Source organism: Osmerus eperlanus, chromosome 6 (genome assembly GCF_963692335.1).
Source record: "Osmerus eperlanus chromosome 6, fOsmEpe2.1, whole genome shotgun sequence".
Lineage (NCBI taxonomy): Eukaryota > Metazoa > Chordata > Actinopteri > Osmeriformes > Osmeridae > Osmerus > Osmerus eperlanus.
The window spans coordinates 3066880-3094720 of NC_085023.1; the positions used below are offsets into that span (position 1 = coordinate 3066880).

The window sequence follows — 27841 nt, forward strand, 5'->3', positions numbered from 1 at the left end:
TATAATAGGCAGGCACGGTATGGACTCCTGAATACCGCAGTGACAGTGGCTTATTGATTTGTGGCAGTTGGAGGCAGTGACCTTGACTTGCTTATCAGCACAGTATTCACATCACAGTGACCTTGACTTGGTTATCAGCACAGTATTCACATCACAGTGACCTTGACTTGGTTATCAGCACAGTATTCACATCACAGTGACCTTGACTTGCTTATCAGCACAGTATTCACATCACAGTGACCTTGACTTGGTTATCAGCACAGTATTCACATCACAGTGACCTTGACTTGCTTATCAGCACAGTATTCACATCACAGTGACCTTGACTTGGTTATCAGCACAGTATTCACATCACAGTGACCTTGACTTGCTTATCAGCACAGTATTCACATCACAGTGACCTTGACTTGGTTATCAGCACAGTATTCACATCACAGCGACCTTGACTTGGTTATCAGCACAGTATTCACATCACAGCGACATTGACTTGGTTATCAGCACAGTATTCACATCACAGTGACCTTGACTTGGTTATCAGCACAGTATTCACATCACAGTGACCTTGACTTGCTTATCAGCACAGTATTCACATCACAGTGACCTTGACTTGGTTATCAGCACAGTATTCACATCACAGCAGTATCACTTCAAACTGTCTGAGAGCCTAACTGAGATATTCCCAGAATGCAACACGGGTATCGGGAAGGTGGCGTATTATCAGAGAGAAGCATCAGCTCCAGATCAACGAGGAGAACTCTCTCTCCGGTACTGTTAAGAGAGGCAGGTGGAGGAGAGCAGGGATTTCCACAATTATCTGATAATGGCTCATGTGCTAATTATTTAAAACGGGCTAAACCATATTACTAGCCTAGAGAGAAACAGAGAGAGCGAGAGAGAGCGCGCGAGAGAGAGCTAATATAACTGAATATGCTTCTAAGCTGATTCCTGGTGAGAGTAATGTTAGTGCAGAACAGCTGTGTTTGCTTCTACAGGTCCTCTATTGAGAGGCTTCTAGTACACCCCAGTACGTTCACCTATACTTGACCTGCTAAAAACCGCTTTCACCCAATGCGACTCTCTACCGCTGAGCTCCACACAATCCCTCCACTCAACAAGCTCTAGGAGAACAGGACTAGCGGTAGCCTGCTTGTACCAACCTGTATGTTAGGGGGGCAGGGCCGTCGGCAGGTGTGTTTGAGTCCGTCAGGCAGGTCCAGACACCGGGTGTCAGCAGGGCAGGAGGCGTTGGGGAGCAGACAGGCGTCTACATCCACCTCACAGCTGGTCCCCAGGAACCCTGGAGAGAGAGCAGCAGGGGTGGACCCCCCAGGTTACACACACCCTGCGCTCTGGAGAACTAGGGTGACACACCCTCAGAGCTGGTGGTTCTAACACAGGCCGGATCTTCATGATCCTGTGTTCTGTGTCGGGCCGATTGGTCGTAGTTTGTACTAATCAAACATTGGATTATAGGAATTATAGTTCTTGATTTTCACCGCTCTTTGCTTTGACAGTTACAGTGTAGTAACTGTCAAACAGTTCTCGAAGGTACATAGTTGCGCTAAAAGCTTATTTTAATTAAACCCCAGGCAGAATTCTCTGTCACTGCAGTCACCCTGTTGGATGTGAAATAGGTTGCAGGGCTGAAATAAAATATTCTTCCAGATATTGTTTTTAACATTATTGGCTGCATCACGAGGTTAGGATCAAATCCACTGTAGCAAATTAAACCTCTAAATGAGATGTCAAAAAAAACTCACAAAAAATTCAATATGAAGGTTTTCATTTTGTAACTGTTTGGGGAATTTTGAATACAACCCCAATTATTCTTAATCTGATGTGACAGAACAGTCCCAAATGGTTCAACTACATAATATAAACTATACACTACTCACTGATTGTAACCCCCCAAAATTATATATGTGCATATTTTCAGTCACTGATATGATTGTGTGTGTGTGTGTGTGCGCACTTCAATGTGTTTACCATGGGTTTGTTGTGCATGGGTGAACGTGCGTACGGTGCGAGTGCGTACGTGTATACGTCTGTGTGTGTGTGTGTGTGTGTGCGTGCGAATGGAGAAACAGCAGCTGGCTGAGCAGCGAGGCCGGGCGTGCCAGCCCAGCGAGGCTGGGCCCAGCGCCGCTCTCCTGGGCAGCCCCTCAACCCGCATCACTGAATGGGAAATGCAGCCTCAGCCGGCAGAGACGAACAAACAATTACTGAAAAATCACATTAATCCAGGAGGAGAATGCCCATGAAAGGGGAGAGTATTTCATAACACAATATTGACACAATTCCCCCGCACTAATGAGCTCTGGCGATGAGCTGGGTGATTTGCTTAGCTGTCAGTCACTGGCTTGTTTGGAGCACGGAGACGCACAAACACACACACACACACACACACACACACACGCACACGCACACGCAGGGGCTGTGTGAGAGAGCGAGGCAGACGCAGCCGTACCTGGTGGACACCTGCAGGTGTAGGAGCCCAGGCCGTGGGTGCAGGTGCCGTTGTGCTGGCAGGGGCTGGACTCACACTCGTCCACGTCGTTCTCACAGTGCCGCCCTGGAACGATCAAACAAAAGCCTCGTGTTAGGCACTCCGGCGTAACGTGGAGCTGCGCTTCTCGACCCTGGTTTCCTCGGGACCCACTGTCCTGCATGTCCTAGGTGTTTCCCTGCTCCAACACTCCTGTTCGTTATCAGGCTTCTGCTGCGCTTGATAACGACCCCTTCATTAGAAACAGGTGTGTGCTGGAGCAGGGAAACATTTAAAACATGCAGGACAGTGGGTCCCGAGGACCAGGGGTTGAGAACCACTGATGTGGAGGATAATAAGGATAGGCAGGTCTTCTGGGTGGTAGTACCTCGTTTTCTCCTACCACACTTGTAGCAGCCAATAAAGAAAATTCTCTTTACCCGGATCCAGCTCCAATAATAATGTCCCAGGTGTTTCGTTGAGCATTGCTTTGTCCTGCTGAGGCCCGAGACAACATAGTGGACCTGACACTGAAATCCAACACCCAACACGCCCAACACGGCCCTGCTAAATCTGCATCGTGGATTTGTCATTTGTACACGTTGATGGCTTGGGGACCCGATGATTTGGGTTCCTCCTATGCAAGGCATTACTGTGGAGCGCCAAGACCGGGGTTATTCATCTAAAACGAACGGTCATCAATAACATTAGACGGACCAAACGGGTCCTTTCTGACAGTGGCAAAGCTCAGAGTCTTCTGCAGCAGAACCAGCATGATTAATACCCCGGCACGGCATCTGCAGCAGGTCGTTCCATCCAGAAATATGCCATGTTGTGCAGCTGCAAATTGTACAAATTCATCCCACTGAGCAATGGAGGGACGAGGACGAGCAAAAATGACAGTCAGGGAAATTAATTACAGAAGTGGTGTTGTCAGCGCGGCGTCGGCGCTCCACAATCACAGGCCCTTTTTCAAGAGAGCCGCGAGCAACATGGGGGATGAAACATGGCCAGGACACAGGCGGCTGAAATATTTGGTTTGCTGGAGAAGACGAATTGAGAGTGGAGGAAGAACATTTCAGGCACAGTTATATAAAACCTGGATTGTCTCATTCTCCGTTGGCTGGACAATAAAACGAATAGCGTTTTCAAAAGGAAACTTGTTGAAAATCCGAACACAGACCAAAGCCCTCTTGTACAAACGGAGACAACACCTGATATTGCTGTCGGAATCCATCCGTCAGAACATCCCTGCCTGTGGATATCTGAACATGAAAACCCACCAGGGGACTGAGACGGCACACCAAATCGAGAAGGGGTGGATAAAGGGCAGATATAAAATAAAAACATCGAAAACTGTTATTTCGGAGTGGAGATGCCGAGAGTTGGGATGCTGTGAGGTTGAATGAGGTAAGGAGAGTTTGGAGTTAAAAGATGGGGGCTTCAGGAAATATGGAAAAGGTCAAGACACTAAGCTGGGAAAGACAGGGTAGGGCCCTGGGTGGTGGGAGTGGTGCTAAATATAAAACAGAGAAATGCCTGCCTGCCTGCTTGTCTCTCTGATCGGCCACTTCTATCAATCATATGCATGTATCAAATGGATCATTTAAAACAAGTGTGATTCAATATGTACTTGTGAAAGTGTAATCCATGGGTACATTATAATCATAATACGATTTATCTACAGTACAAGTAGTTTACTTTATTTATCACTTTAATTTGCCACAGTGAGGTTAGCAAACTGTGTGTAAACAACAACCCTTTATAGATTATACATTTTTCTGTATCTGTGGCAACAGCAATGCACCAATCATTAATGGGCGATGCATGTTATCATGTACAACTGAATGTGCTTCTCCTTGATGTTTCATTCATTTGCAAGTCAAGATCATTGTTCCCAGATTGACTGTGTCTCATATGAATTATGAAATGAAAACCAATTAACACAGGATCACTGTGTATCTACACTGGCAAACTGAATGAATAATGCAATAATGGACTGAGAAAAGTGCCCAGAGAGGACATGTCAAGTCAATGTTTCCTTAACAGCTACATGTATAGCAGGTTGTGAGAAGTCTGTGAAGAAGTCCCCGGGTCTTAGATACATGTTGGGGAGCTGGTTTTAATGCTCCAATATCACACATACAACCAGCTCATCAATGCCTGCGTTGTCCTGAGCCAAACAGTAATGGGCTCCTAGCCGCAGTGCTTGGGCACTGTCCAAGCCAGGGCATCAAACTATGAAAACCTTCGCAAAAAAAGATGACTTAATGATGAACCAAACTTGTGGAGTCGGTTTAAAGAGAGCAGCTTCTAGATGAGCTCAGCGTCTGCCCTGAAAGAGGCCCTGCTCTCCACCCAACACGTTCTAGATGAGCTCAGCGTCTGCCCTGAAAGAGGCCCTGCTCTCCACCCAACACGTTCCATGTCTACAACTACGCCCTCTAATCCTGCAGTCGACCAATCTGTAAATGAGACTGTCTCCTCCCCCAGACTATCCCAGTGTAATCTCTGTCCCAACAGCAGCCAGGGCTCTTGGTTTACAACCCTAACCGCTAGCATTAACACCCAGCTCTATAAAACCGCTGGACTGTGCTGCAAACCATCCCATCTCTGCTCCCGCTGGTGCACGCGTGGGTTGAGGGACTGTGACAAGGGCAGTTTAATATGGCCGTTTGACCTTTATGGCGTGCTCTCTCTGCTGTGAGAGCACGTCTTTACATGTTAGCTTTGAAGATGGTGTCTGGGACATGATCCGTCTTTAGGAAGGATGTGGACGGTGGGAGAGGAAACAGTCAGAACAGACACACACAAGGAAACAGTCAGGACCGACACACACCAGGAAACAGTCAGAACAGACACACACCAGGAAACAGTCAGGACCGACACACAAGGAAACAGTCAGAACAGACACACACAAGGAAACAGTCAGGACCGACACACACACAAGGAAACATTCAGAACCGACACTAAAACAGTCAGAACAGACACTAAAACAGTCAGAACAGACACACACAAGGAAACATTCAGAACCGACACTAAAACAGTCAGAACTGACAGTCAGAATACACTGAGTATACAGACTGAGTATACAGAGCAGCAGGTCAGTCTAGCAGCAGAATACACAGACTGACTGAGCATACAGAGCAGCAGGTCGGTCTAGCAGCAGAATACCCAGACTGACTGAGCATACAGAGCGGCAGGTCGGTCTAGCAGCAGAATACCCAGACTGACTGAGCATACAGAGCGGCAGGTCAGTCTAGCAGCAGAATACACATACTGACTGAGCATACAGAGCAGCAGGTCGGTCTAGCAGCAGAATACACAGACTGACTGAGCATACAGAGCAGCAGGTCGGTCTAGCAGCAGAATACACAGACTGACTGAGCATACAGAGCGGCAGGTCAGTCTAGCAGCAGAATACACAGACTGACTGAGCATACAGAGCAGCAGGTCAGTCTAGCAGCAGAATACACAGACTGACTGAGCATACAGAGCGGCAGGTCAGTCTAGCAGCAGAATACACAGACTGACTGAGTATACAGAGCGGCAGGTCAGTCTAGCAGCAGAATACCCAGACTGACTGAGCATACAGAGCGGCAGGTCGGTCTAGCAGCAGAATACCCAGACTGACTGAGCATACAGAGCGGCAGGTCAGTCTAGCAGCAGAATACACAGACTGACTGAGCATACAGAGCAGCAGGTCAGTCTAGCAGCAGAATACACAGACTGACTGAGCATACAGAGCGGCAGGTCAGTCTAGCAGCAGAATACACAGACTGACTGAGCATACAGAGCAGCAGGTCGGTCTACCAGGAGGAGTCGTAACTCCTTAAGTTGCTGTGTTGTTCAACGACCTCCCAGTACGGCCTAGCCAGAGACACACACACCTCCGCCTTATCTCGGACAACCGCCTGAACTAGTGGAATACATTAAGCATGTCACTTGACTGGCAGATGACCGTCTGCTACTTGATATTTCAATAGGGTTTCTTTGTCGGCGCCTTCTCACTGAGCAAAGAGAAGAGAACAATTAAATCTGCTAGGCCCAAACAGCTGTGGGTGGTAATAGGCCTCCGTTTTCCTCCAGATGAAGAGAGGGTGGGGGGAGGGGGGCGGTGATGCAGCCCTGCCTGCACGCAGGTATGATATCTGAAGGCCTCCCGGTGGACTTACAGATTGAGCCCTGAAATTAAAAAGGGCCCTCTCTGGTGGAGCAAGCTTCATAATTTCCAAAGCGAAAAAAGTCCCAAGATGCCAGAAAATGATGAATTCCATCAGTCAATAAGGGCTGACATGTCTTGAGAGACAATTTTCCATCACTGAAGTGGCAACAGATTTGAGCCTCGCACAGCATAAAAAGCCCTAGCTCATGTAATGCTATGTAGGAGCTTATCGGAGTGACAGGTGAGTGTGTCAGGAGGTAGGCAACCAGGCTATGCTTTAAGCTGCCAGCACTAGAGAAAATACAACCATCAAATCTCACTATTTGTTTTTATACTTTTACATTTTCCCTACTTCATGTTTAAACATACATTGGCTTTATTTTCTAGAGTTACTTCAGAACAAAGGCAAAAACAAACAGCCTTTTTGTGAAAAATGCTTTGACAACAGAAAATTACTCCTCATCCTGGTTGGACAACTTAAACTACATCAAGAGCATCGTCAGCGGTGTAGTATCGATAAAAACACAAAATTAATTCTGGTTCTTTCCATTTCCTCAGACCGCTAGTGCTTTCCACATTCTACCTCAGTAGACACAAAGCAAACCTAGACAGCACACTGCCCCGACAAACCCTTTCCCACATCCACCGATACAGTGCTGAGTTTCCTGGTGAGTTTCCTGGTGTCCATCTGCCACACTTTTTAGACAAGATGAAACAAATGAGAGAATAATCCACTTGGAGACGCGGCATGCAGAGAGAGTTACAGGAATGGAAGGCCTGAGGGCAACGTTATTCAGTTTGGAAGACTCAGGGCTGAAGACTCAGGGCTGAAGACTCAGGGCTGAAGACTCAGGGCTGAAGACTCAGGGCTGAAGACTCAGGGCTGAAGACTCAGGGCTGAAGACTCAGGGCTGAAGACTCAGGGCTGAAGACTCAGGGCTGAAGACTCAGGGCTGAAGACTCAGGCTGGTGGTTAGCAGGCTCAGCAGATGGCCTCACAGGGGGAGAGACTGCAGGACGCGTGTGGCAGACAGACTGCAGATCTAAAAGCTGCATCCAAGAGAAGCCAGAGCCCCCTACAAACTATCAACGTTTAGCTTCACAAATTTGAAGGATCATGCTGCAATCTACAGTTAATTGATTTATTTTCTTTTTTTACAAAACTTCGTTGGAAAATTGGAAATGAGTGAGTGACTACCGTAAGCCTGATGGAACATGAACATAACTGTAAACCACCAGGCTCAATCAGAGCTTAACAGCGCATATTCTGGTATTTGTACAAATTTAACGGTTAATGGTTTGCTGTCAGGGAAAGCCAGATCTTGCTGGTTTTATGCATGTCAGCTGCTGTAGAAAGCCATTTTTCTCTTATGTTGCAGCTAGAATACAACACCCAAACATAAGCACCCTAATAAAGTGACATTTCCTACTCTCAACACACATCAACACCTGAATCATTTACATTTAGTCATTTAGCAGACGCTCTTATCCAGAGCGACTTACAGTAAGTACAGGGACATTCCCCCAGAGGCAAGTAGGGTTGAAGTACCTTGCCCAAGGACACAATGTCATTTTGACATGGCCAGGAATCAAACCGCCAACCTTCTGATTAATAGCCCGATTCCCTAACCGCTCAGCCATCTGACCCCCCCATTTAGCAGACGCCTTTAAACCCAGCAATGTGTTGACTGGTTGGAGTCCATCACCACCAGGAAGTCTGTGCCGGGACTCACCTGTGTAGCCATGGCGACAGATGCACCTGTATTGCGGCGCAGCGTCCGGTTGGCTGGTGGTGAGGCAGGCGGCACCGTGCAGACAGCGGTCAGGGAAGATCCGACAGGCGTCGTCCACATACTGGCAGAACTCTCCGGTCCACCCGGGAGAGCAGAGGCACTGGGGACAGGAGGAACAGGCTTAAAAACTTAGCAGAGGTCCTGTTTACTCATACAAGGAATTTAGCCCTCGGAAAACGCAGTCTTTTACGAGCATCGCATCCTTTGCACTCATACTTGAGGCAATACAGTCTGCAGATGTAATGTATATGAATGGACCTAGAGTAAAAGTGTTCCGAAGTATATGTAATTCAGTTTGTACTGTATCCACCAACGTTATGTATAGGCTAGTCCAAACGTAAAACATGTCAGTCTTATTGGGCTCTGCCAGATGTTTTTCCTTTGTAACCCTAGCATCAAACTTGTGTCACGAATCCACCCACTCAAACTGGCGCTTTCGCATCGCAAAACACAAGCTTCACTTCAGGGCGACTTGAGGGCACAGTGCATTAAACGGACACCCCAAATTGACCTGACAAAGGTCTCTCATTCTGTGTGTGTGTGTGTGTATGCGGAGGCAGTATATCCAGAAATTGCAAGGGCCACGGCTAATTTGCCCTGGATAGTGTCAATGTTTTGATTAGGTCTGACACTGATTGGAGACAAACCCCCCCACACACACAGGGCCTCCACCTTTCACCATTTGGGCCCAGGAACCGTTTGAATGATGTAAATCACCAGACCAAGACTGATGGTGAATCATTAGGAGCTGGAGGGCATGCATTAGAGCCCAACCTCAGGTGCTGCACAGGGACCGTTATGGAGGGAGGGAGGGAGGGAGGGAGGGAGGGAGGGAGGGAAACTCCACAGCTATACCTGTCTGTCTGGCCAGTGTTACCACACACTGGTAGTCTGATTAAAGGGCGAATAAATTGGATTAATCCACTTTTCAGAGCTTGTGGATGTTTTACATCCGGAAGTCTATTTCCGCGGTTTCAATTGTAATGGTTGTCATTGCAAACAAATGGCAGTGCTACTCAAGGATGTCTCCGTGTGCCTGTCTAACAGCTGACAACAACAGCAGAGCAGGAATCTACTTTCAAACCCTGGTTAGAAACAACAGGTTCTGCAGTGTAATCCATGTGACTGCTAACATCTGTTGTTTTACATTTACCCATAAATCAAGTCCAATTGTCGCTGTCTTCCATTGCACAATTTCAATCACTTTCTAGCTTTAATTGTTTATATTTTTTTCCAAACAAGATGAAACTTCAACTAATTACCTCTGCTTTCCTCCTGAGCTTTTCTGTACTGTATGGATGTACCGATTGTGGCAGACGGCAGGGAGAGGTGAGGGGAGTGGTGATTGAGGGAAGGTATCTGGCAGCTCGTTGGATTCACCCCCGAGCCATGTAGGGACTTCCTGCTTCAACGAGACAGGCTGTGTCTCATTGACAGATTAATTGATTGGGTGGTTGCCTATAAAAGGATGTATATGACCAGAAACGTTGGTGTACGTGATGAATTAAAGACACTTGTGAAGGGAAATTGGACTGTGTGTGCCGAGGTTTTATTAAGCTTGGTGTTGTGGAAACAACACACCCCTTAACCTGCTACACTATTTAGGCAGAAACTGGATAGGGTCCAAATAAAAGGATATCATCGTTTATATTGTGTTTTTGTTCAAAGGACTTTAAGTTTCATATCTTAAGTTTGTATTTTTATAAATTGTATTTATCAGAAACTGCATTAACATATTATTTTAGTGAGGAAATAATAACAGGAGTCAGATGGCTGAGCAGTTAGGGAATCGGGCTATTAATCAGAAGGTTGCTGGTTCGATTCCCGGCCATGTAAAATGACGTTGTGTCCTTGGGAAGGCACTTAACCCTACTTGCCTCGGGGAATGTCTGTGTACTTAGTCGCTCTGGATAAGAACTTCTGCTAAAAGTGACAATGTAAACTACAAATAACTACAGTTAGGGAAATCAGTTTGTTTTGTTACGCGTTTCTGGATTTTTAAAATATTTTTTTATATCGTCCGATATCGGAATATCAGATTTTTAAATCATTAAATATTTGTAACGGTATCGGCCTTAAAAATCCTTTATCTGTCGGGCTCTAGTTTTAATCAGTATAACAGGCTCCAGCTACTCCTGCATGTGAAGATGATTCGCACTGTTCTTCTGAACAATCCAATAAGTCAGACTCCTGGACACATCAGTCACAACGTTCAAATGACAATAACTGACAGCGAAATGATATTGAAATTGAGAAGTAAAATCTAAACGCTGCACATCTGCCCATAAATCATGTTCTGGAATATAGATATGCCAGATGAGAATCAGATTCGGTGTAAATGTGAAATAAATAACCTGATGGACCTATCAGCTGTCCCTAGCACTGTGCTGCTTTATCAGACAGACATTTCAAGATATATCTTGTTATTAAAGACAGGGAAAACTGTCTCATAACTGTGAAATAACATTCATCCTGTGGCTTTTGTCAGTAAAATCATACAAAACAAATACTTGGACAAGACAAGGGTTTCTAAAGCCTCCTTAAGATGTGACTGTCAGGCTCAGCCACGTGTCCATTACCGACCCAACAATCTCCTCATGTCCCATTCAGTGTCCATCCTTCTTGTTAACGATGTAACCAACACACACACACACACTTCCTGTTTAGGTGGTGGGCCTCAGTGAGTGTGTGTGTGTGCTGCTGTTTGAGTATTTCATTAGATCGTACAGATTAAATTACTTACATTATACCCGCCAATTACACTGAGACACACTCCTTCGTGCAGACAGTTGATACTGAGCAGGCTGCAGAAGTCAATTACACTCTCACAGCTCGTCCCGGAAAACCCCGGAAGACATCTGCAGGAAGAACACGTCATCATCAATTCACCTTCAACACAGTCACAGCTCACAGCACCCCATCGTCCTGTGGGACGGACAGAGGGGCTTTCGTGATACATGTTTGCACTAGGAGGAAATAGACATGGATAATATACATATATATTCATATTCATTGTGGCGACCACCGAGTGTAACATTGGTGAGCCGGACAGGGCTATGGGCTATGGGCACGGCAAGTGGATTAAACCACTGAAATGACAAAAACAGGTGATTACAAAAGTGTCAAGACTCTAACTGTAATTCTTCCTCTCCCAAGGGGATTCTGGGAGGCATTTACCGTCCATCCGGCCGGTTCTGTCCCGCCCCTCAGAACACGCTAGCACATGCTACCTCCCTGCTGCCTGGTCCAGCGCCTGGTGTGTGGGAACCCTGCCTGCTCTCCCTGAGTTCCCCAATCAGCTGACAAGCTGCAGCTGTGTCTCCACCAGTGGGCTGGGGGGGAGGGGGATGTCTGCTGTCTGAGACACAGCCCGGGGGCTGTCTATGCTGTTTTCTATGCTAGAGGCCTTTTCACAACTCACTGGCTCTGGGGTTGCAGCAAAAAAAGAAATGTATATATATATATATTAGTTGGGTACAGCGCAACATGCTGTACCCAACTGTACCTCGCTAAATGTTTATAGGAATTCTCTTTCAGTGACTGAAAGACAGCCTGGTTCTCCTCATGGACTATGAGAGAGTGATGTCACTGAGAAGTGATGTCACTGAGAAGTGTTGTCAGTGAGGATGATGTCAGTGAGGAGTGATGTCAGTGAGGAGTGATGTCAGTGAGAAATGATGTCAGTGAGGAGTGATGTCAGTGGGAAGTGATGTCAGTGAGGAGTGATGTCAGTGGGAAGTGATGTCAGTGAGAAATGATGTCAGTGAGGAGTGATGTCAGTGAGGAGTGATGTCAGTGAGAAATGATGTCAGTGAGGAGTGATGTCAGTGAGGAGTGATGTCAGTGAGGAGTGATGTCAGTGAGAAATGATGTCAGTGAGGAGTGATGTCAGTGGGAAGTGATGTCAGTGAGGAGTGATGTCAGTGGGAAGTGATGTCAGTGAGGAGTGATGTCAGTGGGAAGTGATGTCAGTGAGGAGTGATGTCAGTGGGAAGTGATGTCAGTGAGAAGTGATGTCAGTGAGGAGTGATGTCAGTGAGGAGTGATGTCAGTGAGAAATGATGTCAGTGAGGAGTGATGTCAGTGAGGAGTGATGTCAGTGAGGAGTGATGTCAGTGAGAAATGATGTCAGTGAGGAGTGATGTCAGTGGGAAGTGATGTCAGTGAGGAGTGATGTCAGTGGGAAGTGATGTCAGTGAGGAGTGATGTCAGTGGGAAGTGATGTCAGTGAGGAGTGATGTCAGTGGGAAGTGATGTCAGTGAGGAGTGATGTCAGTGGGAAGTGATGTCAGTGAGGAGTGATGTCACTACGCCACAGTGACTCATGGTCTGTGTGTGTTTGCCATCCATGCACAGCTAGATAAAGGCTCATTCTGACCGCCATTATTAAACGACTTATTAACTGCATGGTTATTTTTGCCCTCAGTTGGCTGAGATGTATTCAACCAAGCAGTCACTGACCTGTGGTTTTCCTCCTGAAGCATTAGCTACAGCACACACACACACAACCAATACCTGACTGGAAAACACATTCATTAGAGAAAACCCTGCCCAGCACACTGTTAACAAACCTTTCAGCTCATCTGAAAAATGAACGACAACAAGTTGAACCAATATCGCATTCATTCAGGGGGAGTCCAGAATGATGGTTCGGGACCGAAAATACCAGCCTTTTTCCACTCCAAGAAATTACAGTGTGACAACAGTATTTCATTTCAGTCCACTATCAAAGGAGACACTTCTCCTCCCTATCATCATGTAGACAGATCTGGCCCAGCTGCACAGGGGGGCATCTGTGTGTGTGGGTGCGTGTGTGAATGTGTGTGTGTCTGTGAGTGTGTGAATGTGTGTGTGTCTGTGAGTGTGTGAATGTGCGTGTGTGTGTGGGATGGGGGGTCTCACCTGCAGGCGTAATCGTCTCCCAGGGCGACACAGCTGCCGTTGTTGAGACAAGGAGACAGGCTGCACGGGCCACTCTGCCTCCTGCACTGCGCCCCGGACGGCCCGTCTGGGCACACACAGCCCGGGCCCTGCATCCAGAGTCAAAACAAACGCACCCGGCGTCAGCGGTTGCAAACGGGCGTGACACACACGCACGCAGGGTTGGATTCTGTCTCAGAGGGACACATTTAGCCCAGGACGTTTCAGACAGCCCTGAGAACACTGAACACAGGCTGCCTCTGGATTCCTTCCCCCTCCCAGTTCGTTACTGTTGTTGAGGATGACAGCAAGTGTAACCCTAACCCTCCCAGACAAGACTGGCAGGGCTCCTCCTCAGGGCACACGGAGGGTTGAGGAGTCCCGAGGATCAGATCCACTCTGGACATGAACGATGAGTTCATTTTCATACTGATGAGTCCAGTGAAGGCACGGTTCACACTGGGATCGATGTGAAGCAGAGCAGTTTGATGTATGCGTGCTATAAAGCATGTGGCACAGCCTGCTCCCAGGTGGGGGTAGCTAAAGCTTCCATAACGCGCAGTTCGGGAAAAATCCAATGTGACACCTTTTTTACTGTGGCATGTTACTTGAGCTGTTTTACTGTAGCAAGTTACTGGAGCTGTTTTACTGTAGCATGTTTTACTGTAGCCATTTGACTGTAGCATGTTACTGTAGCATGTTACTGTAGCTGTTTTAATGTAGCATGTTACTGTAGCATGTTACTGGAGCTGTTTTACTGTAGCATGTTACTGGAGCTGTTTTAATGTAGCATGTTACTGCAGCATGTTACTGTAGCTGTTTTACTGTAGCATGTTACTGTAGCTGTTTTACTGTAGCATGTTAATGGAGCTGTTTTACTGTAGCATGTTACTGTAGCATGTTACTGTAGCTGTTTTACTGTAGCATGTTACTGGAGCTGTTTTACTGTAGCATGTTACTCGAGCTGTTTTACTGTAGCATGTTACTGGAGCTATTTTACTGTAGCATGTTACTCGAGCTGTTATACTGTAGCATGTTACTGGAGCTGTTTTACTGTAGCATGTTACTCGAGCTGTTTTACTGTAGCATGTTACTGGAGATATTTTACTGTAGCATGTTACTGGAGCTGTTTTACTGTAGCATGTTACTGTAGCATGTTACTGTAGTATGTTACTGGAGCTGTTATACTGTAGCATGTTACTGTAGCATGTTACTGGAGCTGTTATACTGTAGCATGTTACTGGAGCATGTTACTGTAGAATGTTACTGCAGCATGTTACTGTAGCATGTTACTGGAGCATGTTACTGTAGCATGTTACTGTAGCATGTTACTGGGGCTGTTTTTACTGTAGCATGTTACTGTAGCATGTTACTGGAGCATGTTACTGTAGAATGTTACTGCAGCATGTTACTGGAGCATGTTACTGGAGCATGTTACTGTAGCATGTTATGTTATACTGTAGCATGTTACTGTAGCATGTTACTGGAGCTGTTATACTGTAGCATGTTACTGTAGCATGTTACTGTAACATGTTTCTGTAGCATGTTATGTTATACTGTAGCATGTTACTGTAGCTGTTATACTGTAGCATGTTACTGTTGAATGTTACAGTAGCATGTTACTGTAGCATGTTACTGGAGCTGTTTTATATCCTGTAACCCATTTTCCATAATAGAGAAGCTCTTGGCACAGAGACATTCTATAAAAAAAATACAAATGAATTGCTACACCGTTTCTGGTGAAAGGCATGAACTAAAACCTTACTTCTGAAATCAGGCCTTTTCATCTCCAACGGTAACTAAATATGCATTTGTTCATTCGGGTCAAGTCCAATCAAAATGGCTAACAAACACCTTGCAGGCTCCACACACACCCCTTTCAGGCAGATATATTAATTGTTGTTGCAACCTTCAAAATGACACCACTTGATCTGCTTCAGAGACAAGCATATTAATTTACAAGTGACATTTCCTATTAATCTCCTCGCCCCCCTTCGAGGGATAATAACGAGGAGGCTGAAGTCCTCACATGCTCCCCTGTCGAGCAGGTCCTCTCGGACGGACATCCGTAGGTCACGCAGGGGTCGTGGAACGGGGTGTCACAGTCCAGGCCCGTGAAGCTCTCTGGACAGACACAGGAAAACCCTCCGGCGCTCTCTGTGCATCGGCCTCCGTTCCTGCACGGGTCTGGGTCGCACCCCCGCATCTTCTCACAAGGGGGACCTGCAGGGGGGACACGAGGAGGAAGGGTTTGTTGCCGAGCCGCATCCTTAACGATGGCACATCTTACTGCGGAACATTCCAGCTCACAGGCTGTCTTCATACAGCAGCTTGATGAACTGAGACACCGAGAAGTTATTTGAGATGTCTGGGTGAATCATCTTCATAATCTTTTGTCCAACCACAGAAATGTAATTCACACTGTTGTCCTTGTAGTGTGTGTTTATGACTCATGCATAAACACTTTAATTTTTATTACAAAGAACCACAAAAAAGGATGAAATACAATTTCCAAGAACAGCTTCTATATTCACCCAGGGCATCCTTAGTATTTTGACAGGTTAATTCCGTTTATTACCGATAAGATATTTTCATAATTTCTTGTTATATCCTTTGAAATCAGATCTCCACAGGAGTCTTTCACCTGTTCTTCAATCAGCAACACAGCTCCCTATCACCACTACTCACACCTCACACAACACGCCGTTCAGGAATTGTTCCTTCTTTCATGTACAAATAACAAAAGGCTGTGCAGAAATATTTCAAGAACGCACCACAGGAGCGCAAACACACACACACACACACACACACACACAGATAACACAAACACACAGACACCGTCTCTCCTGAGCATTCTCCCGTTTCTAGGCTTGCCTATGTCTTATTGGCTTGCTAATGATGCAGCCGTAGAGCGGGAGACGTCGAGCACGAGCATGTGAGTCCTTCCAATCACACTTGTGGGGTATTCTCAGAGTGCCTGGACCATTTCTGTCATCGCCTCGGTCGGAACGCCATGGTGATATCAAACGAAACAGGGAACAGTGATTATCATCAGTGAAGGTCTCTCTGGGTATGAATGATTAACTATTGTGTTAAGGTGTCTGTCAAATGCAGCACGTCCATATCAAAGCCACATATCTCCCCCTATATTTAGATTTAAGGCTGATAAACTATCACAATTCTTCTATTTGGTCCATTTATCATAGCTTCCTGTCTACCAAGGGAGACACAGAACAAACACAACAAGTTACTTAATACATTATTCAGTCAAAGATTAAGAAATAGTGTCAGACTGCCAGATCATCTCCTATATCAAACAGGACTCCTAACAGCGTAATGGAGACAAGGAACATCTGACTGAGTCGCATCAAAATGCGCTGCCCCCTGGTGCAGAACACCGCACCTCTGTGCCTCATGTCCCAGATTGGGGGGAGTGTAAGTTTAGATGGCGCTGGCATAGTTTGGTGTGTTAGGAGCCAGGCAGACAGTACGGTGCCCCTGAGTAAGTTTTGAAACTTACTTTTTGGAAATGTGGCAAACAGAGCCATTGCGACTTGAAGAACAGCACGACTGAGATGTAAAGTACCAGCACCGGGCACAAGACCAAGTGCAAATGTCAAAATCCATGATGACGTTGGTTTTCACTGCGGATGAAATTAGACTGAATAATACAACTACTGCTGGGTTCAAGGTGAATAGAATTTGATTTTATTCCCCGGCGAGACTTTTCATTTTTGTGTTCTTCGGCAGGTGCTAACTCATTTATCTTTCTAGTGACTCTTTCTTACAATATTTTTCTGTATGCTAATCCCCCTGATACAGGCTCTCCCCAGCCTCCAATCTCCCCACTCCTCCCCACCCCACCCTCTCCTCACCCTCCCTCGCCTCACCCTCCCCTCTCTTCACCCTCCCCTCTCCCTCCCCTCCCCTCGCCCCACCCTCCCCTCTCCCCACCCTCCCCTCTCCCCAGCCTCCCCTCTCCCCAGCCTCCCCTCTCCCCAGCCTCCCCTGCTCCCCTGACTCCACCAGCCTTTCAGTAGGTCCCCATGGAGATCAGTCTTCCAGTGTACACCTTCTGGGCTTGCTGCTGTTTGCATTTGCCACAGAAAATGTGGTTTGCATAGTTTGTTGCCAACTAAAGCCTCAAAGCAAAACTAAGGAATCCTGGCCCTCTGTATTAATTCACTTGAGCGATCCGCAGTGGACTACGTTCCTCAAGCAACTGAATACTATTAATATATTCCAACAACAACAACCTCCAGTATTGTGTTACCTCTGGAATATGACACAGGTGGAACACAACTTCTCTCCTGTGAATAACAGTGTCATTCAAGCCAAAATGCATCCAGGCTAACTTCATTATTTGTCTTCTGCAGACGCAGCAGCAATATTCAGTTAGGTTAACTGCAATGCAATGGATCGCTTCGATTTTGTTCGAGACTTTGATGGTTTTTGGAATGGACAACCGTTTGGGAGCGGTCTGTTTCTGGAGAAGTTAGCGGTTGCACCTTCTCAGGTGCCCGTGTGAACGTCTGGGGAGTGACAGAGGAAGAGCATCCTGCCTGGGTGTCACCATGATGGGAACCTGGGACAGGACAGATAGCAAACACTGTATTTAGTGTAGGCATAGCTTTAGTATAGGTATAGTACTGGTTTTGGTGTAATGCAGGTATAGTGTAGGGATAGTATATCATGTACAGGTTTAGTTATGTGACATGAGGTGGAAAAAGCTTGGGTCATTGCAAGCTTCAGAGAAGCCAGCGTTGCAGCAAACCATTTCCAAACTAAAAGAAATTCACCATTAGCACAAAGGGGAAAGTGAATTACAAAACAATTAACATGTTGTCCCAGAAGGGCTGTGCCCTATAAAGGCGATAATACCTTTGCAATAAATACCCCAGAGGCAGTGCACGGGAGAGCTGAATCAAAGGGAAAATCTCATTTGAAAAGTCCCGTGAGTTGGGCTCATTATTCTGCTTGCAGAGGCTGGGCCCGCGAGGTCAGCTGGTGGCACGGCGGCTCCTAACTTCACTGTGATTAATGAGGAGACAGAAGTGCTGCTGAGCTGGAGGAACCTGAGCTGGAGGAACCTGCACAGCCTCACCAACCAGGAAGGACTCCCAGGAACCAGGAGAGGGAGGGAGGGAGGGAGGGAGGGAGGGACAAAGGAAGGAAGGAAGGAAAGAGGAAGTAAGGTAAGAAGAGAACGCGGGGAGGACGCAGGGAGGGAAGAAACAAACTAAGAGAGAGAAGGAACCAGCAGGACAAGTCTTCGTAGTCTGAACACATATCGTTATTACATCTCTTTTCTTCCTTTCTTAGATACTGTTCTAATCTCTGATCAGGACGAGAGCAGACAATTAAGCGAGCGCGATAACCAACTAACCACCCAGTGGCAACTGTCAATCCAATGTTTGCTAGCTCTAAACATGCCTCTTTTCTTGCACCCTTCCTTATCTGAAATCTGATCTGACAAGATGATTCAATAGTTAAACGCTTGACCGCTTTAACACAATGAAATGAATATGGTCGCATTAAAATGGTGATTTCTGGAGGCATCCTACCAGGTGACTGGGAACAGCGCGGACGCTTGAAAACACCTAGCGGCAGAGCAGCTCACTGCACAGGAAGAGTCTGCAGGTTCGAATCCCACGTGCGTCGCTTTGGATAAATGTGTCTGCATGTTAAACACATTATCGTTATTTATGGCATCGGTATAAGTTTCCTGACTGATCAGAGATTCCCACTCGACTGTGGACGAGAGCAGATATCTACTGTACCAACATTTGAACAAAAAACAATCTCCTTTCATTTGACATTTTGAAGAAAATAAAAAGAATCTATTTCCGAGGCATGTTATTTCCAACAATAGAAAATCACTCATTTTTTTCTAATTGGCCCACAGTGCTGAGGAAAGGATGTCTTGGAGACTGAGAGTCGCTAACCTTGAGTGGGAGGCAGGCAGACAATCAGTGGAAGGTCTAGGCAGGGATGTGCAAGAAAAGCTCCGACATTTCAACACGGCTAGCTTGGACAAATGGCAACCGAAAACAAAACAATGAATCAAGACCGAAGGCCACCTGGAGTTTTCACAGCAGCAGGTCCATCATGATCGCAGCTCCCAGACACCGCTATCCAGGGCAGTCCGTACTCTGTACAACTAACCCATCTGTTTGTGACACCCATTAACCTAACTGTACTTTTTACCGGAGCAAATGAGACTCATTATCCAGCTAAAGGGTACCGCAGCCACTACTTATAAAGGAGCATGCCCCCTCGCGGCCCCCTCACAGCCTTACAAGGCCGCACTGCCCCACCCAGGCTGCTGCACTCTCAATCAGGGAGCAGCAACACTCCACGCAACCTGCTTCGGTCACTGCACATCTAGAAGCAGGTGCAATAAAGCGCTAATAATGCCGTCGCGAAATTCAATCCCTTCGCTCCCAGAGATGTCTATGCAGGTGAGGTTGTGTAGGTACTTTAGCTTTACTCGCATGTAAGGGGACTATCTACTCGGAAAACGTTAAACTGCAGGGAGGGTCGTCTGATGAAAACTATGGAGCTGGCAGAATTTGATGGTAACAAGTTACAGCCCACGTTCATTTGCACACACAGCAGGTGAGCGAGTGGCTACTGAAACACGGTGCTGGTGGGAAGATTACAGGGCAGGCTTTTTAGCACGAGCAATCCAACAACATGCTAGCTTGTTTGAACTTTCAACATAGCCTACAGGTACCGTATTTGAATGATTCTTGCAGAGCGGCTAGCTGTAATAATTGCCTTTTTTTGCGGGGCCAATGAGTAACCTACAAAGGATATACATATATACATGATTTTGTCCCCATGCCGGGAGGCACAGTACTTACCAGAGTACCCAGTGTTGCATGAACATCTGAAGGTATTGGAGGACACATTGAGGCAGGTTCCATTTTGACAAACCCTGTTGCAGGTCTCCTGGCCAATTACTTCAGAACAGTTAACACCTGCGGGAACATACAGTCTACAGTGAGGGACAAATCTAGCTGCAATGCAACACTCGCATCTGTAAGCACAGGCAGACCGCAACAGGGCCACTGCGCTGAGGCAGGGTGGCATTAAGGATGCACTCAGGTGTTTGAGATATAATTACTGTGATTATAGCTCCAAACCAGGATCCTGAAGTATGTTGCTTGCTAACAGCCCTTGGGGATATCTGTTGTGTAATAACGATTACACTAAGCAAGATGAGAAATTGTAATTACGATAAATAAATAACAAGCAAGTATCTGCAAGCACTGGGGTGGTCTTATCTTGATATGAGGAGTCTGTCATGCCAGCTTTAGCTTAATGACACCAATTTTCGTCTTCCATACATGGTAATTGATGGGGTGTAATGTGCACAAATATTGAATGTAGCAGGCCTGAATGTTTAAAAAGGAAGAATAGAAAATATATTTTAATGCAAAAGCAGAGGCAGGGATAAACAAAAAGCTGTTTGTTTTGTCCTTACCTGTAAAGTTTGGAGGACACAAACAGATATATGCTTGGTGGCCTGGATCTGTGGAAGCGTGGCTCAAACACACCCCCTTGTTGACACACGGGGTGTTCAAACAGGCGTCGAACTTCTCGCAGAACGTCCCCGTGTGATTCAGGTGGCATCGACAGCGGTAGGCGTCCTCCCCCGGGCCTGTCCGACACGCGCCGCTCCCCGAGCACAGCCTCACCAGGGGGGAGCTCTGACACAGGTTCTCCTTCACCGTCACGTTGAGCCGCAGCCCCAGCTTGCACAGCTCTGGGTTCCCCTCGTGCACAGCCATGAAATAATGAATGCCGGGGACAAGCCACCGCGGCTCGACCCGCTTCCTCCCAGTCAGGTTGTCGGTAAACAAAGCTCCACCTTTCGACGGACTCGAGCATCTCCGGAAGTCGTCCTCGGACACGTTGAGGAGGCCGAATCCGTACGCCTCCAGGGTCGCGTCGGTGGCCACCAGCAGTGTGTCTCCACGCTGCAGCTCCAGAGGGCACAGCTGGGGGAAGCCATCAGCCGGCGTCCTGGAGGCCTGCTGGTCCTGGACAGCCCAACACTGGGCCTGGTCCAAGCACAGGCTCTCGGTGAGAGCCCACTTGACCTGGACTGTCCGCGGCTGGGGATGCCAGTCCAGAGGGCCTGGGGGGCTGCAGACCGCCTGGCTGTGGGCCGAGTTAGCAAGATGGCTGACGAGCCCTGCCACGATGAGGAGCGATACGCACTTCATGGTCGTGTCAACAATGTGCTCATTCGGAACACACACCGGTTGAGGGGATTTGAGCTATACTATTTGTAAACGGGCCTCGGATTGTTTATCTAAGCGGAGGGTCGCCGTGTCATGGGAGAGAGGGGGAGGTCGTCTGAGGGGTAGCTGGGACGGAAGGGAAGGAAGCTTGATGGTCGTGTGCGGCCCTCTGGTTGGTCCAGGGACTGTGATTGAGGTCTAAAGGCCGGAAGCTGGGTAGCAAGGGGAGTTGTCGTGCGAAGCGTCGGACGGCCGGGGTACCCTTTGCCTTGTTATTGCTCCTTACAGCTGTCTAGACGCAGGCTTTGTGATGTGGGATGTTTGCCTCCTACAAATAGAGAAAAGGAAAGAGACAAGGTGAACAAAGTGAGACATTATCTTCACATGCATCCTGGATTTAAAGAGCCAGCTCCATCATTGACTGAGTACACATTGAGGCCAAATAACGGGCTAAAACAGTCAAATTATATTTTCAGGGAATATATGAATGTATGAACCAACATGAGGTTCATGCCAGGTACAGTCTGAGCCACATACAGCATGTCTATTCGAAAACAAGACAATTATTTTACTCCAATGGGGTGACTGCAAATGGGCCTCTGGGACAATCACAGCCATTTTGAAAGCAAGAATGGTTCTGTAATTCACCAGCATAGTGCACCGAGACGGTTTCGTTTCGTGAGGCCCAATATGTCATGAGAGAGTCAGGAACCAGCTGAGCTGTCCTGCCAGCGACGTCCAGGCAGGGCCAGAGGTTCTCCGGGTTCGGCTCCTGACCACCAACACAGTCAGACAACACTGCACTTCGCAGGGGCGCACTGAGGCACTGACAGCGTCAGATAAAATATTCCCTCTCTCCTGCCAGAGCAGGATCCCTCAGTGTCAGAGTCTGAGATGAGTCACAGCAGACAGCATTGTCTCCCTCCCTCAGGCCCTTCTCCTAACCCACGCCCGCCAGATAAAAGAGGGGAGAAGCTGTCCCTGAGAAGCTAAGTTCCCTTCTCCTTGATCTGCTCACGATGACTGATATGAATAACTTCATGGTGATATGTAATGAACAGAAGTGCAGTGAAACAAGTCGATTCAATCCAGGCCTCAGAAATAAAGAGTATGTGATCGGGAGCATTGTGTGAAACGACAAGTGCGACAGGCTCTGGAGAGGTTCTGTTTTGGTAGACATAGTCGCCACGGGAACAGAATACGAAAGGTTTCAAAGGTTCCAATTCAACCTGAATCTGCTCATTTGTTGCCTTAACAACCATTGAACCATTTTTGTGCAAAACCATGTGGTTTCTATAGAAATGTGAAATAATTGCAGTTGTTTAATAGCTGAACATTTTTTCTTTAGCTCTGATCTATATTCCCCAAATGTCTCTCCTCCGGCATGATATTACTCATCAAAACAGCATTAAGGTCATGTCGCTACGACAGTGAGGCCTAGAACCACTTCAGTCTTTTATAATTATTCTCAACATAGCCTTTCAGCACAACAGTGAGTTAGTCTAATCTGTCATTGATATTACACTTCTCTAAACTAGGGTCAGCTGCTGTTATTTGGATATTGGATACTGGAAAAGTGTCACATAAGTCATAAACTAGAGGTTACCAGTTGTGTTGAATTCAATCAATCCCTTTTGGTATGGGAGAGCAACACCCACAGACTGCTCTTATTGGTTGAGAATGATAATGGCTAATTGGTCAGTTCATCAGTCAGTCACGTCAACACCCACTGACATGCCCACACATCAACCTATGTGAAATATGTCCGTTGTAGATTTTGTCACCCCAGACACTTCAGTTCTGTGTCCTTGTGTATTGGAATGGACATCCATTCACAGAGGGCTGAATGGACCAACGTCCCGACCCAGTTTTCCTACTCGGCAGCTGAAAAGGAACCGGGCAGATCCCACACTGAGCTCCACCAACATCCACATCTCTGCCATGAAAGCAGGGAGAGGCCACCCAGCCCCAACCCCCAGCCCCCAGCCCCAACCCCTAGCCCCAACCCCAGCCTCCAGCCCCCAGCCCCAGCCCCAACCCCTAGCCCCAACCCCCAGCTCAAGCCCCAACCCCCAGCCCCAACCCCCAGCCCAAGCCCCAACCCATAGCCCCAACCCCCAGCCCCAACCCCCAGCCCCAACCCCCAGCCCCAACCCCCAGCCCCAACCCCCAACCCCCAGCCCAAGCCCCCAGCCCCAGCCCCAACCCCAACCCCTAGCCCCAACCCCCAGCCCCAGCTCAAGCCCCAACCCCCAACCCCTAGCCCCAGCCCCCAGCCCCAACCCCTAGCCCCAACCCCCAGCCCAAGCCCCAACCCCTAGCCCCAACCCCCAGCCCCAACCCCCAACCCCCAGCCCAAGCCCCCAGCCCCAGCCCCAACCCCAGCCCCAACACCCAGCCCCAACCCCCAGCCCCAACCCCCAGCCCCAACCCCTAGCCCCAACCCCAACCCCCAGCCCAAGCCCCAACCCCTAGCCCCAACCCCCAGCCCCAACCCCCAGCCCAAGCCCCCAGCCCCAACCCCAACCCCTAGCCCCAACCCCAAGCCCCAACCCCCAGCCCCAACCCCTAGCCCCAACCCCCAGCCCCAACCCCTAGCCCCAACCCCAACCCCCAGCCCAAGCCCCAACCCCTAGCCCCAACCCCCAGCCCCAACCCCCAACCCCCAGCCCAAGCCCCCAGCCCAAGCCCCCAACCCCAGCCCCAACCCCAACCCCTAGCCCCAACCCCCAGCCCCAGCTCAAGCCCCAACCCCTAGCCCCAGCCCAAGCCCCACCCCCCAACCCCTAGCCCCAACCCAAGCCCCCAACCCCTGTGTGTGGGTGTCATTGTGAACATCAACATCACAAGAGTGTTGCAGGAACTATGAAAACAGCAGGTATAGGTTGAATAATAGTCTGGTTATTAGTACTGCAGCAAGCAGCCGTTGCAAGTGTGGGTAGACAGTATTGTGATACAAGGTTGTTTAGCTCGCATGCTAGCCTATCACAGAATGTGCCCTTTTAGCATATTTAATTGCGTATTCATCCAGTTGGATAATTAGGATGTGGGCTGGAAAGTTTAATAAGGACATTTCGTAAAGAGAAATAGAAAATACTTCTCATTAGCCTAGACCTATCACAGCCAAATCAGTGTGAAAAGAAAAAGCACAATGTGTTTTGCTAACGTAAGCAAATCCAGAAGCATGACCTTGTTCGCAAACAAAGCAAACAGGTTGGCATCTTTGATGCACGTTTTACAACTGAAGCGGAAAACATCGGGTGCAAAAACCTGACAACAATCGCTGTGAGGTGCACTCTGGTCTCTGATCTCCATGAAAGGCAACGCGGCCCTCTTCTTCGATATGTCTTCCCAGTACTCTAGTGCGTTTACCATTAGGCGTTAATCGATGCATCCCATTGCCTCAGACGGCCTGGAGGGGCCCGCTAACCCACTGATTATGTCCACACCTAACCACAGACCGTGCTGCTATGAAGAGAATCCAGATACAGCGTCCGATAACAAACAAACCCAAGGCCATCGGGCGCCCTGGTCAAATGAGAACTCAGGTAGAGCGCTATCTCTACCTGATGGGCTGTCTGGGTAAGCACTGCTAATGGGCTGTCTGGGTAAGCACTGCTGCGCTCGGATAATAGGATGGCAATCACGCACATGTGTAGGGCAGCGGATCAATAGGGGGCTATGGATAAACCTAGGGCCCCTTCACACACAGACACCTGAACACACACACGCATAGGAGGAGCACAGACACATTTACACACACGTGGATGAGTGCACGCATACACGCTCACACATACACTCCCTGAGGGCCCTTTATACACACACACACACAACGTAGACAAAACACATGTGCACAAACAAACTAATTGACAGTCAACCAAACATACTTCCTAAATGGGATTCTAATTGCGTTCAGCCAGCCTAGTGTTAAAACAGATGATTACAATATTTAAGCCTTATGAGTATTGCAAGTCAAATAGTCTCCATTCAATCTCAGGTGATTGATGCCAAACTAACAGGAGGTCGGATATAGATTGAGTCATGAGTTAGCTATTCCTTGTTTCATGACATCAGAACACTATTTGTGTCATCAATGGATTGTCTGATCACTGGTTTTCAGTCACAGGCCATATGCAAAAGAGCTTTTCAGCAATAAACGCTGCAGTCCCTTGATTTGTGGCCAAGAATGTTTATGATTCTTGCAGTAGAGGAGGGACTGGAGCATGGAGCAGTGTGGAACATGAAGAATAAGCTGTTATTAGCCATTTATTTAATTTCACTATTGATTTCCAGATCAATCCAATTAATCCAATGTCAGTAAATCTCGCAGATTATTTCTAGGACCACCCATAAAATCCTGACGTATCTGATTCAGAATGAACGACACAATGAATGGCTGTGCTGAACGGTTCCACAATCCTTATCGACATCAAGTCTATAGTCTACAGCATTATATTCCCTCCAGACACAGCGTTATATTCCCTCCAGATACAGCATTATATTCCCTCCAGACACAGCATTATATTCCCTCCAGACACAGCATTATATTCCCTCCAGACACAGCATTATATTCCCTCCAGACACGGCATTATATTCCCTCCAGACACACACACACGAACACATTCAACACACACAATAAACAACACAAACACACACTAGAATCTGTAATATTCTGCATTTCATCGTTTCCTACAGGGAGTAATAGGAATGTAATATGTACGCAACAACTACAACATGTGCATAGTAATTTTTAGTCATTGAGCACCTACCTAGTCTTCTCACTTTCTGGATTTGACCTATATTATTCACTTGTGTTCTAAAATAATATAGCCTCGTGTATATGTTAATGTCCTGTGGAGTAGGCTTGAGACACAGGCCTCACCTTATTTGATCTCAGAACAAGATCCACATAGCCCACAACTTGCTCACCCAGAAACTTCCCGTACAGTGCATCCAATTTGTTTTCCTAGAGTGATAAGGGCGCGTGCAAAGGCTTACCGATTTATACTGTAGATGGTGGAATTGTGGTCAATGTCGTCTTCTCAAATGGATCTATCCATCACCGAATTCGTATCACGCAAATGGAGTGCACGGAGTCGCTCCGTTGACACCCAAGGGGGCAGCAGGGATGTGGCCCGCAAGTAGAAATGTCAACTCAAATACAGTCTTTATTGTTTCGATCAGACAAACGTGTTGTCGAGCCACTGAACACACATTTATTGACGTCTTTCTCCCATTGAGGAAGTAGCAGGCTCTAGGGTTTATCTGAGGAGGCTAATCTGACCACGTTACAACGACGACCATCTGTTGCAGGCAGGCACATCCACGCGGTGCTACTAAACAACAGACCATTACATTACCCCTCCGTTATAGTCGCGCGCATTTAGTAAGAACATTCATGCTCACCGTTATTTGAAAAAGTTAAACGTCTCTAGTGGGGCCGGTGGAGTTGCGTAAGTAATGTGTCAGAGTTCAACTCTTTAGAGAACAGCTTTATCAACCGACGTGAGAGCGTTTCCACCTCAGGTACAGACCAGCTGTTGCTACGGCAACCGGACGCGACAGCTCAAGCCCCGATGCGCGAGCAGCAGGACAAAGAAAAACCCCACTATTGAATAAACAAACAACCAATCTTACGAATCCATCAGCAATGAGTTATAATGTGACTGTGGTATCAACACAATATAGAAAACAGTATTGTTTACAATATTTAGTTCATATTCTCAGTGAACCGAGTGGCGTGCCTAGCTTGGATATAAACCAGTTTGAGTTTTATTTGAGAATATGACATCCAGACTGACAGCAATACCGAAGGGGTTGTGACCTCTCTAGTGTGCATAAAGGTCACCTCTGTTGGTTTGTGAAATCCAATCATTCCTTACCTTGCAGCAGGCGATGAGGAGTAATACGGTCCCGAGATCATAGTCGTAGTTCTGAAAACGTTCTGGACCATGGTCTGGAGTGTTCGAATCAGTCAGAGTTGCTGTGGTATATCTGTCTGTAAACCTGAATGAGCAGTTTCAGGACCATGGACAGATCCTTGGTCTACACGTTTTTAAACACGTATATTTCTTACTGTAATTTCCCTTGTCAATGTTTAAGTTGAGTTTGTTTTTTTCCTACTGACTCATATCGTTATATATTCAGAAATATCAGTGCTTTTGACCGCCTGAATAAATAAAGGTTAAAGAAAATTAATTAAAAAATGAAATTCACTTCAACAGCC

At 47.3% G+C, this 27841-nt stretch overlaps 1 protein-coding gene across 1 annotated transcript in view; it reads right to left on the reverse strand.

The window, feature by feature from the left end:
• The window catches only part of eys (eyes shut homolog), a 190205-nt gene extending 163071 nt beyond the window's left edge, over positions 1–27134 (reverse strand). The window contains 9 exon segments of the mRNA XM_062464477.1: positions 1158–1297; positions 2468–2572; positions 8384–8543; positions 11187–11301; positions 13346–13473; positions 15393–15586; positions 20230–20346; positions 20853–21943; positions 26614–27134. Coding sequence (XP_062320461.1) covers positions 1158–1297; positions 2468–2572; positions 8384–8543; positions 11187–11301; positions 13346–13473; positions 15393–15586; positions 20230–20346; positions 20853–21597 — 1704 coding nt within the window. The 5' untranslated portion in view covers positions 21598–21943; positions 26614–27134.
• Between the last annotated feature and the right edge of the window lie 707 nt (positions 27135–27841).